At 39.6% G+C, this 18,638-nt stretch overlaps 1 protein-coding gene across 3 annotated transcripts in view; it reads right to left on the bottom strand.

The window, feature by feature from the left end:
* Positions 1-18,638, bottom strand: part of si:dkeyp-9d4.3 (caskin-1) — a 39,919-nt gene that overhangs the window by 6,795 nt on the left and 14,486 nt on the right. Inside the window, exons 4-17 of one of the 3 annotated variants that reach the window (XM_067585126.1) lie at positions 17,437-17,582; positions 17,199-17,294; positions 15,243-15,364; positions 14,805-14,913; positions 13,963-14,071; positions 12,973-13,067; positions 11,899-12,034; positions 6,682-6,780; positions 6,404-6,588; positions 5,190-5,271; positions 3,309-3,376; positions 1,663-1,770; positions 1,003-1,104; positions 736-874 (exon numbers count right to left, since the gene is read on the bottom strand). In XM_067585126.1, coding sequence (XP_067441227.1) covers positions 736-874; positions 1,003-1,104; positions 1,663-1,770; positions 3,309-3,376; positions 5,190-5,271; positions 6,404-6,588; positions 6,682-6,780; positions 11,899-12,034; positions 12,973-13,067; positions 13,963-14,071; positions 14,805-14,913; positions 15,243-15,364; positions 17,199-17,294; positions 17,437-17,582 — 1,596 coding nt within the window. The remainder of the gene's footprint in view (positions 1-735; positions 875-1,002; positions 1,105-1,662; positions 1,771-3,308; positions 3,377-5,189; positions 5,272-6,403; positions 6,589-6,681; positions 6,781-11,898; positions 12,035-12,972; positions 13,068-13,962; positions 14,072-14,804; positions 14,914-15,242; positions 15,365-17,198; positions 17,295-17,436; positions 17,583-18,638) is intronic. The other 2 variants (XM_067585127.1, XM_067585128.1) reach the window with 2 other exon arrangements.

The following is an 18,638-nucleotide window of genomic DNA, read 5'->3' as shown; positions in this document are numbered from 1 at the left end:
AATTACCTGGAAAACTGTCAAAGTGAATCTCTAAGCCCGTATTAAGCAGTGGCCTACTGCTGAGCCAGTCAATACGAATTCATGCCATGTAGCAAAACATTGTTCAAACCCAAAGAACTTTACTTTAAATTTGTGTGGAGATCCTACAGTTTTCAAAGATACCAAATATGTCAGGCTGAATTTAGGAGAAAATGTGTATGAAATGACGCAGAACACATCTAGAATATTTCCATTTGATGGATAGTGCAGTCTTAAAAAAACATGGAGTCTCTGATTTAAAAATTTCACTCAGTGTAAATATCACAACACAACTTCATTGGAACATGGTGATACAAAATATATATATGATAGTGTCAGACAGTATAGAATAAGACAATAATAGGAAACCTTAAAGCTACTTAAGATGAAACAAAGGGGGGAAATTATATGATAAGTGGTTAATAGTGACCTCATCCTGCACTAGTAGGCGTGAAACACCTTGTTAATTAAATTAATTTTGACACTTCCTTCTTTTGTCATGACTCAAAATCCTGTTCCAACGTGAAATACAGTATATCATACTGGGGAAGCAAAGATTGCATTTCACAAAATGTCTTTTAAGTTGGAACACACTTAGATGTAAAGTATCTCAACAAACTTCATAATGCTAAAATCATAAATTATGTTACTGTATCCCACTGCTGCACCAATTAAATCTCATGTCCAATATTAATGGTGTGGCTGTGCTAAGCTTACCAAGCTTAGTAATGCCGATCTCTTGCAGATCCTCGAGGCTGATGTCAGAAATGAAGTCAATATTTTCATATCCATTCTGCACCAGAACCTGGTAGTACTGACTAAGACCCAGGTGAGACAGCCAGTCTGCCAGATTGGCCTAAAAACACACAAACACACAGAGATGAATAAAAAAAGGCTTGTTCACTTAAGCTTGTGTGTGTGCAGCCACCAAAATTCAATACATCCCCTTTATTCTAGTTTGTATAGTACACGTGAGAGCCTTACAGGCTTGTGGTCTGGCAGCCAGTCTGTGGAGGGCAGCTTGCTGATCTCTGATGTTAACTTCTTCCGATGTCCAGGCTTCATGACCCCAATCCCTGTCAGGTCCTTCAAAGCAAAGCAAACTTAGTCGCATCAGAAATTCACCACAACCACCGTAGATGTTTTTTTCCTTTTAAATGTAAACAATTTTATGCATACGTCTGACATTTCTACATAAGATGCATGTGATGTGCCTTCAGGAATATTCTGCTTTGGATAATCTCTGATGAGAGTCCCCTGCCCTTAGGGGATTTACGTCATACCACTGCGTCTGCTTCAGTACACACACACACACACACACACACATATATATATATATATATACATATACACTTACACACAATGGCACTTGAAACACACTCAAGGACAAACAGAGTAGCGTTTACAGCGAGCACAGACTGGAGCACACAGCCATGTGTGAACACGGGTATGTAAATGAAGCAGACAGAGTATGAGAAGTGACTGGCTGAGGCTCAGGACTCACACCGGGGGGTCAGGTGACAGAGACAGGAGGGTCATGATGACATCATCCAGGTCAGTGGGGAGCTGATTTGAGAGCTGTGCTGGGCGGAGCCTTGACAAACAAGGGGCGGGGCGTGAGGGGGTCAGGGGTCATGACCTTACCTCAGGGGTCATGCGGCTAATGGTGTCTAGATCATATCCCGCGGTGAGGAAGTGGGTGGTGTAGAACTGCAGCTGAAACTCACCCAGCCACGCCACTACTGCCTGCTTCTAGAACACAGAACACAAAACACTACTGCCTGCTTCTAGAGCACAGAACACTACTGCCTGCTTCTAGAAGAGTGCACAGGCTTCTTCTACAGCACAGAACTGAGACCTGTTCTAGAACACAGCATAGCAGCCTGCTCTGAAACACAGAGAAGACTGTTCTAGAACATAGGAGAGAAGACAGTTCTAGAATTTAGGTGAGAAGACTGTTCTAGAAAGTAGGAGAAAAGACAGTTCTAGAACAGGAGAGAAGAAAGTTCTAGAAAATAGGAGAATAGACTGTTCTAGAAAACAGGAGAGAAGACAGTTCTAGAATTTAGGAGAAGAGGTTGTTCTAGAACACAGGAGAGAAAACTTTTCTAGAAAATAGGAGAAAAGACAGTTCTAGAACACAGGAGAGAAAACTGTTCTAGAATTCAGGTGAGAAAACTGTTCTAGAAAATAGGAGAGAAGACAGTTCTAGAACATGGGAGAGAAAACAGTTCTAGAACAGAGGAGAGAAGACAGCACTGCAAAGAGGACTGCTCTAGAAAACAGCACAGAAACCTCCTCTGAAACCCCATAATGTAAACTTGCCCTACAACAAAATCTAGAAAACTGTTTTAACAGCAAAGAATGGGAACTTATTAGCAAGCTGTATGTAATAGAACGCAAAACACACACCACTACAACCTGTCTTTAGCATACAAAACAGTAGATCCTGCAATGTTTCAACGCCAGGACTAATTCAAAGAACGATACTGCTAGCTATGTAGGATGATGATGTCCCAATTTATAACCCCGCCTACAAAGCTCTGATTGGTTTATTGTTTCTCCAGTCGTGGAAAATATCTTTCAGTGTGCACACCAAGAAATATTTAAATACTGAACAAAGTGGGTGGTTATTCAGAGGCCTGGAACCAGATACCACCAAGGATAAGTGCAAATGAATGTTTCTGCAATTTGGGTGAACTGACCCTTTAAACAACCATTGATACACAGTACATGCTGAATGATGTAAATGACTTCAGAGTCGCCTGTATCCCGATGAATGAGGTCAACCAATGACGACACACTAAAAATACTACTGCCAATGCTTCTATAACAGATCGTTGCTGTCTCCTGGCAACCAGAAAATGCTTGATTCTAGAACGTGGTGCCTGCTTGCTTCTAGAACACACACGGACAGTTTAACCCTCATAGAACACACAGTGCTGGCAGGTTCTAGAACAGAGCAGCAACATGCAGGTGCCTGGCATCTCAGTGTGGTGCAAGGGCAAGGGGAGGGTGGAGGGACAGAAGGCAAGACAGCAACTGACTCCTCGATGTGTCTATCACTCTGCCTGTCTCCATGGTGACGCACTCAGTCACAGAGACTGCAGTGGCGTGGCCGTCCTCAAAGTGTCATCTTTTCAGGTGAGACACAACCACCCTAGCAGATACCTCGCTTTTACCCAGTGCACCCAACCCCTCGTAGATGTCCAAACCACAGCGATTGTTGAGAAGAAGCAACAGAAAGAGGAGCCCCCCAGAATGAACCAATCTGCCATCCAAAAACTCACTTTCCCATCATCCTCCTCTGCCTTGCGCTCAAATGACCGCTGTTCATGAACGGTGGAAGTGGAGGAGCCTTGGGGTGAAGGTTGAGCAGTGGGGAGAGTGAGAAAAAAAAAGAGAGAAAAAAGTTAAAATATGTTACCATTACCCACACATAGTTCATTTCTTTTTACAGACCTTTTGATTTAATTTTTATGAATGCATTTTTAATCTAAAAAAAAAGTTTAGTTTGATCTTAAGAAAATCTAGTCAGTGCTGTGATATGACATAGAGTTTTATTTGATGTAGATATGTTTTGCAAACTTATTATTTATAAATAGCCCGTCTTGGTAGTGTTTTAGTTTTCAGGCCTAATAGTTTTCTGCTTATACAGTCCTTCATAATAATTTTGATAACAGCTTTGATGCTTGGCAGACTTTGCGGTGATGTTTCAGCACAACACTTCCCACATATCACTTAATTCACTGGACATATGACAAATTTAATATGCTAATTTATCATCAAAGTGGGATGAGTTCAACAACTATGAAACCTTAGACAGAATATATAGAGACGATACACTTTATATCTATATAAATTCATCAAAAATGTTTTTACACACATCGTATACAGTATGTATTACATTTTTCAGTGCCAGGAAAATACTCAACTGATAACAAGAGTGTGGCTGCTTATAGTTGTTAGCACCATTTAGCTTGTAATTCACTTGAAAGGATTGAAGCTTACAAGCTACATCTGGGCCTTGCTCCAATATAGTTGATAATATAGTTATTCAATAAAGGCTGTGGCTAATAAATGATAGGACAACTTGCCAGTCCAAAACATAAAGAGTGCCCATTTCAACATCATCTGCTGATTTATTAGAGCAGAGTTTACATGTTTTTATGCTTCCTTTAAGGGGCGGCTGTGGCTCAGAGGTAGAGCCACAGCCACTAATCGGGAGATTGGCGATTTGATTCCTGGCCCCTCCGTTCTGCATGTCAAAGTGTCCTTAGGCAAGATACTGAACCCCAAATTACTCCTGAAGGCTGTGCCATCGGTGTGTGAGTGTGTGTGTGTGAATGAGCGTTAGAAAATCCTCCTAATGAGCAGGTTGGCACCTTGCATGGCAGCCTCTGCCATCAGTGTATGAATGTGTGTGTGAACTGGTGAATGTTGGCATGTACTGTAAAGCACTTTGAGTGCTCTGGAGACTAGAAAGGTGCTATATAAATGCAGTCCATTTACTTTTTCATGTATGTTACACTGAGGAGTTTTGATTTTTCTGTTTCCTTAGCTATGGTGGCTATCACTGTCCAGGTTAATTACACAAAGATTATTCCGCTTACTAGATGCAAACCATCATTGTTGCAGCTGAATCTTAAATCTCCTGAGAACCATAATTTTTTCATCCCAAGAAAGAGCGATCTGTCCGTAGATGTTTACAGCAACATTTTTGGACAGCCTTTATAAATAAGGCATAAGTTCAACTTCAGTTCTTCAGGGGTGGAAGAAAGAAATGCTTCTTGTGTCTGATATGAATAGAAAGTTGGTCTTTAAGGAGCCAGTTGGACTAAAAGTGAAATGAAGAAAAACATGATTCACAAAGGCAGCAATCCAAACAAGCCCTGATCTACTTCTTGTATGTGTGAACACTGCTTTGATCATCTTGAATTGTAGTATTTAATCACTTTACTTCTGACAGAGTGCCTTTTTTTGAATCACTGGCATTATTAGTAATAGGAAGTGAAGACAAACTTTACACTGTGCTGTCTGTTTAAATCTTGGTTGTGTTTGATCAATTAGTAGAACGCGGCAGCAAAACTGACTTTTAACTTCAATGAAATATGACACAAATTATCACTTCAACTAAAGCTGAAAATATTTGTGTGAGTTTGTGTGCTTACTCGTCGACTGCTCAACAGACTGCGACTGCTCCAAGAGGTGCTCCTTGGCTTTTACTGACTGGGACAGCACGGTGGCCAGGAGCTAAAACACACAAACACGCTCATACACACTCACAGAAAATGAAACGTTTACTCAAGCATAATCATTCAGATCCCAGAGGGGCCTGTGACTCAGTTCGGCAGACTAAGTGCTCATATAAAAGACCTGTGACTCTCCACCTCATGCATTTCCTGCAATTTACCAATACCGGTGCAGCTGAAACCCTGGAATAAATACTTCATAAAACAGACGAGGCCCCCCCCCCCCAGCGTAATACATTACCACCATCAAATTTAACTAGTTGCTAAAGTTCCAGGTAGTAACTAAAAATAGACAAGTTACGTCCGGTGATGAAATTAGATTTAGAATGCACTGAAGGTGTAAGAGAGCAGACCTGCAAGGTGCATGACATCACAAGACTATAAAATGAAAGCAAACTAGACTGTGGGAGAAAAAATATGCACATACAATAAAATACAAAGACAAACACCTGTATCTATAACCTCTCTATCTGGACTGTAGTGGGCAAGTTTGTGTTGTTGTGGAGGTGATATTAACCATCTAATACATTTAGTATTAGATGGTTGGTTGATCTTTCTCCTAATCTAACTTAAAACTTTTTTAAAAGTATAACTTCATGGTGCAACAGTGGATGTGAGACCAGATGTGGCCTTAAAAGTATGTGTTTGTCATATTTTCAGTGGTTCCAATAAAACTGTAAAGATAAAAAAAATAACTCCAGTGACATTTATGCTTATCAGACTGAAATGCCAGGTTTCAATTTCAGACTCAAAACATGCAAATAATAATAAATAGAACTATGTTGTTAGCATATTTTGTTACTCTACCAAAAATACTGTACATACACATAAGAGGAGTGTTGATGTTTGTATTTATAGGTTTTATAATGCTCTGTAATTGATAAAAGGGCGAATAAGGAGGGCATCATCTTCATGCACTTGGTCTATTGTAGAAAAAAAAGCGATGCTGCTCAGAAGAACAAACAGAAACAGCAGGAAACAGAATTGTGGTTTACTTGGTAACTAGTGTTGTTTCCTGAAAACGTTTTGCCGTTTCCAAGAAATGATGTGTATGTTGTTTTGTGATCTATCTGTCAAAACACACTATAAACACCTGCAAAAAAAACATACACCCACATAAAGGAGTCTCTTACCTTGACCCCTTCCGCTTGTGCGTTCAGGCCTGGAGCGTTAAGGCCGTGCGTGTTGACACCTGGTGTGGGTGCTGGGTGCGGACTGGGTGCAGGTGTGGTCAGAACATGTGTGTTCCCGGAGCTCTGCAGGCTGCTTGATGACCGAGCACTGCCGATGCTGCCTACGCTGCCACTGCGGTCACCACCTTCAAACACAAACACGTATTCTAGGGTATTATATAGACCACATTACTCACAGTTTCACACGAAGTCAACCAAACACACACTGTTGAGTTTACCTGCCAGTGGTTTGCGTAGCACCCAGATATCCTCACTGGTGCTACTCTGCTGGCCCAAAGTAGGAGATCCTTGAGGACTCAACTCGGCAGTCCGCGAACCTGTCACACACACACACACACACACACACACACACGCACACACACAAACACACACACACACACACACACACACACACACACACACACACACACGCACACACACACACACAAACACACACACACACACACACACACACACACACACACACACACACACACACACACTTGTTACCGCCACCATTTAATTTTATTTTTTGAGAAAGTTCCTTTAACTACAAAAGCAGCTATTAATCAACTGCTATATGAAGTGTAAAATATATTCATATATAAAATGTTTTTAACCTTTCTGTACTAATGAAGCAAACACTCAGGCTCACAAAGAAGCACTCACACACCTGCAAATTCATGAAATCTGAATTAATCATTGTGGTCACGCCACCTGTTAACTGTTAAAAGTTTTGAGGCTTGTAAAAACCCCACACACTGTTAGGCAGGTTCTTTCTTACAAGCAAATATTGTGCAGATAAGCACTGTTCAAACCATATTTATTTACAATTTTTGTTGCGATTTCAAAAAGTCCAATGATACCAGATATTTCAGGCCAACTGACCGGAATATTTATGTAAAATGAGGCATATGCCTTGAAAACTTTACATGACTTGTTAGTGAAACCATAAAACTGGTCATTTCAGTTCACTCTAGCCCTTACCAGTTTCGGTTTTATTTGCAAAGGTTTTGAGATATGTCACTGACATTTCTGTATCATCATGTGTCATCATAACAACAGCATTATTTTGTGGTTGCCACAGCACTGAGGATAACGGTACATTTGAAAAACTGAACATCTTTTTTTTCCAGATAATCAAGACAATCCACAGTAGAGCCTCAATTTTTGAGACCAATGCTGATATCTATATAGAAAAAAATGTAAAAATCCATGTTTTTTTTCCCCCAAAAATACTAGTAATTGATCTTTTAATTGATTTGTTTTGGTAAAAGCTGAGGAGCATCTCTTGGAGTAGTCACAGACTGTTGAGCGGTCAATGAGTAAGCAAATTAAATTTGTCACTTTCATCAGATGTTTCAGCAGCGGATATCTCTTCAACCTTGAGAAAAGAAGATCCCGTACTCTGCTCTTGCTCAGCATCACAATTTATGGATGAAGAGTAGAGTGCGGGATCCTCTTTTCTCAAGATTGAAGTGATACTTTCCAACTCACCTGCATCTGAGATATCTGAATGTGCGATATCTCCTTTGAAAAAACTTATAAGTGGCAAATATCTCAAAACTTTCGCTAATAAAACCCAAAACATCTGCACAGGTAGATACTGTTCTGTGTAAAATATGTTGTCTTGTAAATGGGTGAACTTATCCTTTATTAAAACAAGCAGATATATAACAAACTTTATATGTGATGTTGTCAAACAGTGTGGAAAACTGTTTTTATCTACTAACAATGATGCTTATCTGTGATTTAAAGTGTACTACAGTATGTACCTGTCTGACTTTGCTGCTCCTGAGAAGTGGAGAGAGGAGGAGGAGGAGGAGGAGGAGGAGTGGACAGAGGAGGAGACGAGAGAGAAGGAGGAGAAATGGGAAGTGGAACATACCCAAAGGAGGAGAACCGAGGGAGGGACTGTGTGTTGGGGTGAGGGGATGGAGGGGGAGGCAGATGCAGGGGGAGGACTTTGGTGGGGGGGTATGAGTGTCCGTTGACCGAGGCGATGGGGCAGGGGTTGGGCCTGCGGAGCAGGAGGGTGTGGCACTGCTGAGAGGGGGAGTGACCTGGACTCGAGCCAGGAGGAGGGAGGTGCAAAACAACAACAACAACAACAACACAACAACAACAACAACTGATCAGTCAACTTGAAACAAAACAAATCTAATCATATCAGAAAATGTGTAAAAGAATAATTAATTGAAATCAAAATATGAGAAAAAGAATACATCCATATATCCACAGGGAATATATTTATTTAAATTAAAACGTAATACCACTATAGCAATAAAGCAAATTGAAATATGAACAAAAGCATCACAGTCAAGCAGAGCAGGGACCTTTATCACGAAGCAAGTTCAACTTAGTCTGGCTTCACTGAGCCTAACATCTGTGATCCTGGATAACTGGTATCACAAAGCTGATTTCCAACTTTGAGTTTTCTAATCCAGCTACGGGCGCTTTCACATTAACAAAGTACAGTTTTTATTTACATGCCAATCATACATAACATCCTCAGGACCATGAGTGGAGTATTAAATATGACATGAGATGAAACACTGCAGGGAAATTTGGTTTGCTGCAGTAAAATGTGAAAATCAGCGAGGTAAAAATTTAAACCCCACGACTTTTAAAAATATGGTCAACATGCTCAATTGTGTCGAATGAGTATGGAGAATAAACGGATTATCCATAGTGACATTTGGTGCTTTTTTGTCTTTTGATGGACAAACTATTACTTTATGAATAAGTGATACAAAACATTTCCAAGTAAAGTTAAGGCTCTTCCTGTTGTCAGAGCAAAAAAGAAAAGTACTAATAGTCAAAAAAGGCCTGAAGAAAAGAAATGCCTGATAATGTCTATTTGACTGACATGTAGCTAATTAACAGTGTGTGCAATTAATAATATGCATCTATAATTGCCATTCATCTGGCTGAGCGTGTGGGAAAATATATCAGTTTGTTAGGAGTCCAGTTTTAAACTCAGAGTGGACTTAAGGTTGAATAATGAGCATTTCTTCTATCTCTCACATAACTATCAGGGTAGGCAAAATTAATCTTACTCTTCACTGACATTATGTGTTTAAGCAACAAAGAAGTGCTCCGATTCTGTTGTTTAGTTTTTTAACTTGCTGTCTACAGCAGAGGTGGGAATGTTTTGCATTGTGAAGGTTTACTTTATCAGCTTGTAATTACTTTGCTGGCATAAACTTCCTTCTGCCTCAGTCTGACAAACATCCGCTCACACAGCACCAGCATCAACTGATCATGTTATGGTTATATTACTCATGGTGACTAGTCAGAATGTGTTTGGCCATTCAAAACATGTGCTAATACAGGATGTTTTTATTAAAAACAAAGGCCCTGTTAACACCTGGCATTAACATCTGTCTCGGGTGATCCGATCACAAGTGGACAGCTCTAAATACAAGTGTAAATGCACCCAAGACGCACTGGGGACAGATTAAAATCCAATCACTGAGACCACATTTGGAGGTGGTCTGGGCCGCATGTGGCCACATTCTTTTAGTAGTGTAAATGTAAATGCGTCCTGGGCCACATTGAAGGACCGCCTACTCAACTGACGTCCTCTATTTTCCAGCAAATTAGACACAGGACCCTCTGTCCAAGGCTGTTCAACTTGTTTGATTACAGGATAAACAAATTATTTTGTTTTTCATGTGAATTAAAAACGTAATCCACCTGTCTAAAAAAATATTTCAGAAGCTAAACTTTGCTGGATAGTTTCTTCTGTCCTGTCAAATTGATAAATACAGTTTTTAGTTTTGCTGCACTGCTAAACATAATGAACTCAGGATTTACCAGGAGGACGACTGCTTTACTCCAAACAGTTTCACTGTATGAACCTGGACTGTGTTTGTAAAAGCTGACCTATTAGATGTGTAGAAGAACACAGAACGTTAATTAACATTAGATCCTGACCCATCCTGTCGGCGTGTCGGAGATTTAAATAATCAATGAAGTTATGCTGCTGTATCTTATGCTTAAATGCGCACGGTGTCTCTGAATGGAGAGATGCAGCTGCGGGGACATCGCTGCATCTCTCTCTCTCTCTCTCTCTCTCTCTCTCTCTCTCCCGACGTGGAATATATATTTATATCCTGAATATTTAGCCTATCCTGTTATCAAACAAGCTGAACACAGCTTTGGACGAATAACGAACGAATTTCGTCTTGAAAAGGGAAATGATGTCCGTGTTTATTTGCATATAGAGCGGGGAAGTGAGATCTGATCACATGTGGTCACTCAGGACGCATGTGGAGATGCATGTTTATACCAGGTGTTAACAGACGTAAAGAGTACAAAGAGGACTATTCAGGTTTGATAAACTGCTACACTGCACAGACCAGTTTCCCATGATGTGGCCTATTAGTGTGTAGCTGGCTCATTATTCAAAATTATATTATTGGCAAAATATATATTACATGTTATATTAGGGTGAATAGTTTAAATCATGTTGATACTTGAGCTAATTGTAAGCTAGTTGAGGCTGAACAAACTTTTTAATCTGATATTTGTGGTGGATGTGTTCACATTCTGAATTTTCACAAATGTGCAGCAGGCTGTGAGAGTCAAGCAAGACTGAGACTTTAGACTTATATGTACTGCACAGTCCCTCCAGGAGATTGTGAATTATAGTTGTTTCTGTGATATGTGGTATGCTTTTTATCAAAGGAAGTGATTACATAACTCTTCATTGGTAGTTTAAAAACAATCAAATTATTTTCCTTTGCTTCGCAATTTTACCACAATACTCAATATATCGCAAATTGTATCGCAATTTTCGAGAATAGCTGCTCCAAAGTCAAGCATTTTTGGCCACAATAATCACAAAAAAACTCTGTGAAATCCTGGAAGAAACTGAATTAGTCATCAACAACAACCGAGAGTTAGGTGACAAAACAGGAAATGGAACAGATCAAAAAATGGGTGAACCGCATGGGGTTAATTAGGTAACACTTTATTGTAAATGTACTTTTGTCCCTCTCAGGATCCTGAGAGAATTGTTGCTGTGATCTGACTGATCAGTAGTGTGGCTATTGACAGGTTTTGATCTGATCCTCTGAAGTTAACCCAGGATAAAAGTGAGACAGCTTTGTGATACAATGAAGTGAGTCAAATGCAAAGATCACTGGCTAACTCACTATTCTCGCTTGTGATACAGGCCCCAGGCTGGGTTTATTAACTAGGGAGGGTGACAGAAGGAGCAGAAATAGAGGCAGAGAGGGGGGAGGAGTGTTGACAGCCAGTAAGGGACAGTCTTGGGTGACTGGTAAATGATTGACAGGTTGGGAAAAACAGATGAGCTGCCTAAAGAGGCTGATGATGCTGCAGCTATCTACAACTAATGATCAGCTAGAGCTACACAACATCTGCTGAGCTCACACACATACAGCCACTCATACACCCTCCCACCCAAAACACACACACACACACACCGCTGTGATGTGGGTGGTCACCTGCCCTCTTGATGACTTCCACCATGTTGGAGGGGAAATACCCCACCCGGTCATTTCCAGTGCGGTTGTCGTGAATACAGCCCTTCCATCGGCCATCAGAGTGCTGCTCCAAAACCTGTTGACACACACACACACACACACACACTCACAGTTTACAAAATCCAATTAAGTAATAAGGTTATAACTTGTGTACAATTATAAAACATTAACTGGATTGGGTTGCACTAGCTATTCGTAAAACCATAACTAAGTGTGGGTGTAAAGTTCTTCCTAAGTTCTTAGGAACTATGTTAGCTAGTTTCAAACTAATGATTTACTAAATTGGGTTGCACCATTAAACGTTTTACTTAAGTAATGTGGAAACTGGGACTTTGTTTATTTGCATACATACATTAATATTCATACAGTTTAGAATGAGCAGGAAATATGTTTATGCTAACCTAACCAACTTAGCTAGCTAGTCATTGTAGTCTAGCTTACACTATTGGCATAATGTTTTGAAAAAGAAGGTGTATTGTTTTATTTAAAATCTTTTCCAGTTAGTGTTAACCAGTATTTTAATGAAGTGTCAGTTCAGATATGTTGACTATATTCCATGTTTACCTAATTTACTCTTCAATTTAAATTGGGGAAATATTATCAAGCTAACGTTAGTTTTGTCAGTTACTTCAGTTAGCTACTGTACATTTCACCTGGCAGTTACTGGGTGTAAATATTTAGAAACAACTAATCTCTACATAAGAACTAGTTTTTGTGGAGCAACCCATTTTAATTAGGTGATGTGTAAATTTCCACTTTAAACACTTTATACAAACTTTAACACGTTATAACTACGCTAAAATTGAACATATGAAGAGCTGGTGTAACCTGCATCGCTGTATAAGTGAAAGTTATACAAATATAGGCTATATGTATAAAAAGTTGTTACCAATGCTAAAAACTTTGCTCATAAAGGATATAGTACACTGCGTTCTGCACTGACTGATGAATTTCAGTAGACAAGTTCAATAATTACTGAAGTTTTGGTGCAATTGTTTAATCTAAGTTAAGTACCGTGATAATGTCTCCAGCTTTGATGTTGAGGCTGGTAAGGTCGTAGTTGTTGCAGTAATCCTTCAGTGCTCGTACCTGCATCGCAGCCGAAGCATCTGCAAGACAGAAGTATAGTATTACCAGTAGAGTTGAGTAGAGTCAAACAGTGCAGGAAGGAGGTAATCGAAAGTCTTAGTTTGGCATTGATATTAGCGTCAATAGTCAATATGCTCACAGCGATCACGATTTTTTTTTGCGAACAGTTGCTTATTTAAACATCCAGCAGATAGGGAGTAACATTATCATTCAATTGGAGTCGTGTTTCTTTCCGCCTGGTGAAAGTAAGTGCAATATTTACTCTCTTTTAGCTCTGTTTTTGGTCTCCACCAACTCCTGAGGGAAATATCTGACTGTTAATTGCACTGATAGCATCCTCACCTTAAGTCATTGCAACTTGAATTTTTGAAGTTCTCCTTACATTGCTTTATTCAATGTTGTTTATTTTCTCTTGGTTGTACATGAATTTCCCTCAGGATAAATAAAGTATCTATCTACAATATCTTAAGCTGCTAAATGCTACACTACATTTATCAGCTAGTCTCAAACTGTGTTTGTCTGCCGTTAAGCACTGAGCAGGTAGTGTACAGTCGATTTTTAGAGCTTTTACGCTGAAAACAGCTGCTTGCTGCAGCCAAAAACAATGACGATGAGCAGTGAGCGTGAACCAAAGCAGTAAAGTTGTGAACAGCTTCATACAGCTGAGCTGCAGAGTCAAGTGATACTAGAAAGAGGAAATGTTTTTTGTTTTGCAAATCTTAGCAGTTAAAGTTATTTAGAAATAGCCCATTAATGATTCACTTCATAAAGCATGACACATGACTCTTCCCTACATGATGCTTCTAATAAGGCCTAATAAAAAACATATGTATCAGTATTTGTGATTCTTTTATTACTTGGTATCAGATCAAAACTACATTTTGTGCTATTGTGTGTTGGCACTCATGTTCTCACCTCTCAGTAGTTGTTTGATCTCTCGGCTGGCCTGTGTGGTGGTGAACTGGTTAACGATGTCCAGAGCAGTTTGACTGAGAGTGTTCCTCACTCCTGCACTGATGCCACTCTGGATGGAGGTAGAGGAGAAAACATATTACTTTTGTCAACAGTAAACAACAACAAGGTTATACAGTATTACACACTGTGTTTCTGAGGAGCTTTGACCCTGTGTGGACAAGCCTTAAAAGTTTCTTTCTTTCTGGCATTTCATTCACTTTTTTGTCATGTTTTGGTCAACATCACCACACTAATAACATAGAGAGGCAAAATGCAGAAAAGTAATTAAGTCCTGTAAGCAAGGTTTCATTTTATCATCATTTTATCTGAATGTGATAAAAGAGCTGAAACACAAAGCAAAGCTGTTTTGAATATCGTATGACACGTAGCATGCTAGCCAGTCTGCTACAGTTTTATCAGGGCTGCCAACTTTTGACTTCAGCTTGGAATGAGATTTGTTCCCATGGGGGGAAAATCCGTGAGGTCAGTGACTGAAATCCGTCAGCCTGCCCCACCACCCACACACACACACACACGCACGCACGAAAAAAGACAACACGTGCAAGCATGGGCGTATGGTTGTTTTAAAATGGAGGAGCAAACTTGGAGATACATAATTGGCTGGGAGGGTTTTTATGTAACAAGCTAACATATCCTACATCTCACTTCATCACACAGCTCAGTGGGGTGAATGACAAGTGCTGAGGTGTAAACTTGCCCAGCTGAGGAGAGGGAGGCAGCTTTAACAACAGTTGCTTATGTAAACACATTCAACTAACCGACAGACAGGCAGATAGACTTACATCCAGCAGCAGGCGTACTACCTCTGTTTTCCCACAGAGGGCAGCCTGATGTAGTGCTGTGCCAGACTCAGACTGTCTGTTGATATCTATTCCAGCCTGAATCAGCAACCTGCAAAATTGTGTGCATAAAATAATGATAATAATAACTTTTATTTGCAAAACACCTTTCAAAACATAATTTAAAAAGTGCTTTAAATAAAATCTGCATATACATAAAAGGAAGTTGACAAAAGTGATTTAAAAGCATTTCTAAAAAGACTGACTACAGAAAACTATGAGGACCTGCATTATATTTCCTTTAGCTTGTAACAGATGTTTAATCCTGGATTTGAGGTTAAATTACATCAGGCTATAGGGACTGAATGACAGGTAGATACAGTAGGAATGACGACAGACACACGCTGTAAGAGGCAGACTGAAAGGACAAGTTGTTCAGACCGTATGACATCGATGTGTCCGTTCTTGGCAGCGAGATGGAGAGGTGACACTCCATTGGGGTCGGACGGTTTCGGTTCCAGCATGGCTGCACACATGTTACTGCTGAGCAGGAGCTGGACCACCTAAAAACACAGACGAACACATACAGCATAACTTATACATACATGTAAATGCTAAATGGTAAATGGACTGCATTTATATAGCGCCTTTCTAGTCTTATCGACTACTCAAAGCGCTTTACAACACATGCCAACATTCACACACACATTCATATACTGATGGCAGAGGCTGCCATGCAAGGTGCCAACCTGCTCATCAGGAGTGATACAGCGCTTTCTGCACAAAGCGCCCCACAATGTTTCTATGGTCACCCATTCACACACACTCACACACCGGTGGCACAGCAATCAGGAGCAATTTGGGGTTCAGTATCTTGCCAATGGACACTTCGACATGTGGACTGGAGGAGCCGGGGATTAAGCAACAGACCTTTTGATTAGTGGACGACCTGCTCTACCTCCTGAGCCAAACACCTTCTGCAAAACTAAAATTAAATTTTTGTGAATTAAAATCATTGCAGCAGAAACTGAATGCTCTCTCTACTGGCTCCCAAAATTTTGGCATATCTTGGATTCAAGATGTGTTCGCCGTTTTGAGATTTTCATTTAATCAAACTCCCCTTTTTTAAAACTATTTTGGTTTGCATTTTTTTAATGTATTTATATTCATTAATTACCTCTCTTTGTTGTACTTTCCATTGTATATTAGAGGCAGAGTCCTGGCATGGGAATCAAACAGCCTTCAGACGCACAAAGGATTCACAGGAAATGAGTCATGCATGTAATCCAGCACTATTGTTGACTATTATGTTACCGCTGTTGCAAACTGAATATTTCCTCCTGCTGGTAGTTGATATTAAAAGTGTTCAGTGTCTTCTTTTGTAGACATGTTATTTTCAGAATTTTTGGACAGCTGATCAGTTTTAAATATTAGAGGGAACAGTGCAACTGTGGTGTGGAAAACCACTCGTGAGTTTATTTGGTTTTGCTGTAAACAGATACACCAGTTGCTCTTATGTTTGTATTTCTGACAAAGGAGTTGCTCAACGAGTGTTTGCTGTAGTATTACCCATGCTGTTACCATGGTGACCAAGGGTGTCATCATAAGGTGCCATTTAGATTGTTTCTATGATGCAGTCTTTTATATGATTTGTACTGTCTCATGTTGTCTGTCTGTAGCAGGGTTTCCATCCAAATTTAACACAAATTTTAACTTCATTTCCAGAATATTGGCAAAAAAAAAATTCTACTTCATGCAAATATTTAGAGTTGGTTCAAGATAAAGAGCTGGAGGTGCTATTTTTCAAGTAGGAACCATTAAACCATTTCAGAGGAAACGGGTGCAACAAGATGATGAAATTAAGAGAGCGCCAGTCAAACCTCAAACAGTGAAAAATAACATAGAAAACATGAAGGAAATATGATATTTCTGCTTGTTTAATATATTAATTTGAGGAGTGTTATAGTTTCCTCATCTGTCCAGATCTGATGTTTTCATCTGCCGCTATTTTTCGTCTCTTCAGTTGAGCGGAAACGTGAGTGGACATTTAAGCCACATGCATCATGTACATCATGATTTAATCTCCAAATCTGTTTACATTGCTGCTTGTTGCATTTGGCTTTTATTGATATGCCAACTTTTCCACCTCAGCCAAGCATGCTTTTTTTTTTTTTTACAATATTTCAATATTTTTTTGAAAATTGAGAATGTGAATAAAAACAGGTGTATGGAAACATACCTTGTAAACTCATTTATTGCTGCCTATCTTGGCTAGGAAGAGATTTTTAATAAAAATGAAGCTTTCAGGTTGAATAAAGGCTAAATTAGATTAAATAAAAAATGTGTTTTTGTATGTAAGTGCATGAGTTTTTTTGGTTTTCAGTCAAATCTACTCACTCCAACACGTCCAAATTCACAGGCGAGGTCCAACGGCGTTTTCCCAGCTGAGTCTGAGATACACGGGTTGGACTGGTGTTGTAGCAGCATCTCCGACTGTAACACACAGAAACAAACATCTTTTCTTGCATGTAAAAGACAAAATCATGCATGCATCATGAGGCACCGATACACACACCTCACAAAAACACACACAAGGCCATCATACACACCGAAACACACACAAACACACAGTTACCCCATCATAGTGTCCATGCTGAGCTGATAGGTGGAGAGGGATCTGTCCTTCATCTGACTGTCCATTGACTGACGAGCCAGCCTTCAGCAGCATTTTCATTGGTTCAGTCTTCCCCTGCCATGCAGCGTAATGCAGAGGACGCATCCCTACACACACACGCACAAACACACAGCCAAAGATGACAGCATGATAAAACACAGACATCCAGGATCCCAGGAGCACATGTACACAGACACATACAAATAAATGAGAGTATAGCCAGTGTTGGAAGAAGTATTCAGAACTTTTACTTTTCTAGTACAAAGAATAAATACTAAAATTAAAAAAAAACAATTCTGCAACAAGTAAATGTCAATGTATGCATTTAAAATCATACTTTGTTATCCCCACAATCGTAGTTATTATATATTACTAGATTATTATTATTATTGATGCTATATAACTATTAACTACAGAATTTGAGTAGTTAAATCTATAACAATGCATCATATTTTATAAACAAATCATTTCTTTTGACTGTAATCTGCAAATAACTAGTAACTGTAGCTGTGATATAAATGCAGAGGAGTAAAAAGTGGAATATTTCCCTCTTAAATGTGGTGGAACAGAACTATATAGTAGCATTAACATTATTTTGAAATATTACATAAAAGTACAAGTACCTCAAACTTATACTTACGTATACCACTTAAAAATGTACTTGGATATATTCCACCACCACCAGTGTCCATTCAATATGCATGAACACCTCTGATTTTCATTTAATTTTAAAGTAGAATCACTAAACTTGATTATGAGACATTTTTCTCAACAATAATTTACTCCATTGTGCTTATTTTGCTGTAGAAAACAATTAAACCCCAAATTCTGGAATTTTCTGCAGGCGTGTCATTCATATCTGACTCACTGCAGCAGCAGATGTAGACACAGACTCTGTATCCCTCCTGGAATTGCAATCTTATTGTGGTTGACACGCTTTTGACCTTTCATGACCCTGGCAGCTCTGTTTGTAGGAACAGGATGTCCGAGACAAACTGCTTTCAGACAAAGTGCGAGACAAGAACACCCTAATAAGTGGCTGGACGAGACCCGAGAGAACAAGACCCGGAGCCTCGTAGGAAATACGAGTTGCTGTAAAGTCCAGCTGAAGCATGATGCACAAAAGCAGCGTGGGAACATTACCGGTGCCTCTAACCAGAACA

Source organism: Thunnus thynnus, chromosome 3, assembly GCF_963924715.1.
Source record: "Thunnus thynnus chromosome 3, fThuThy2.1, whole genome shotgun sequence".
Taxonomy (NCBI): domain Eukaryota; kingdom Metazoa; phylum Chordata; class Actinopteri; order Scombriformes; family Scombridae; genus Thunnus; species Thunnus thynnus.
The sequence above is the reverse complement of the archived record's forward strand: the minus strand, read 5'-3'. Positions and strand labels throughout refer to the sequence as shown.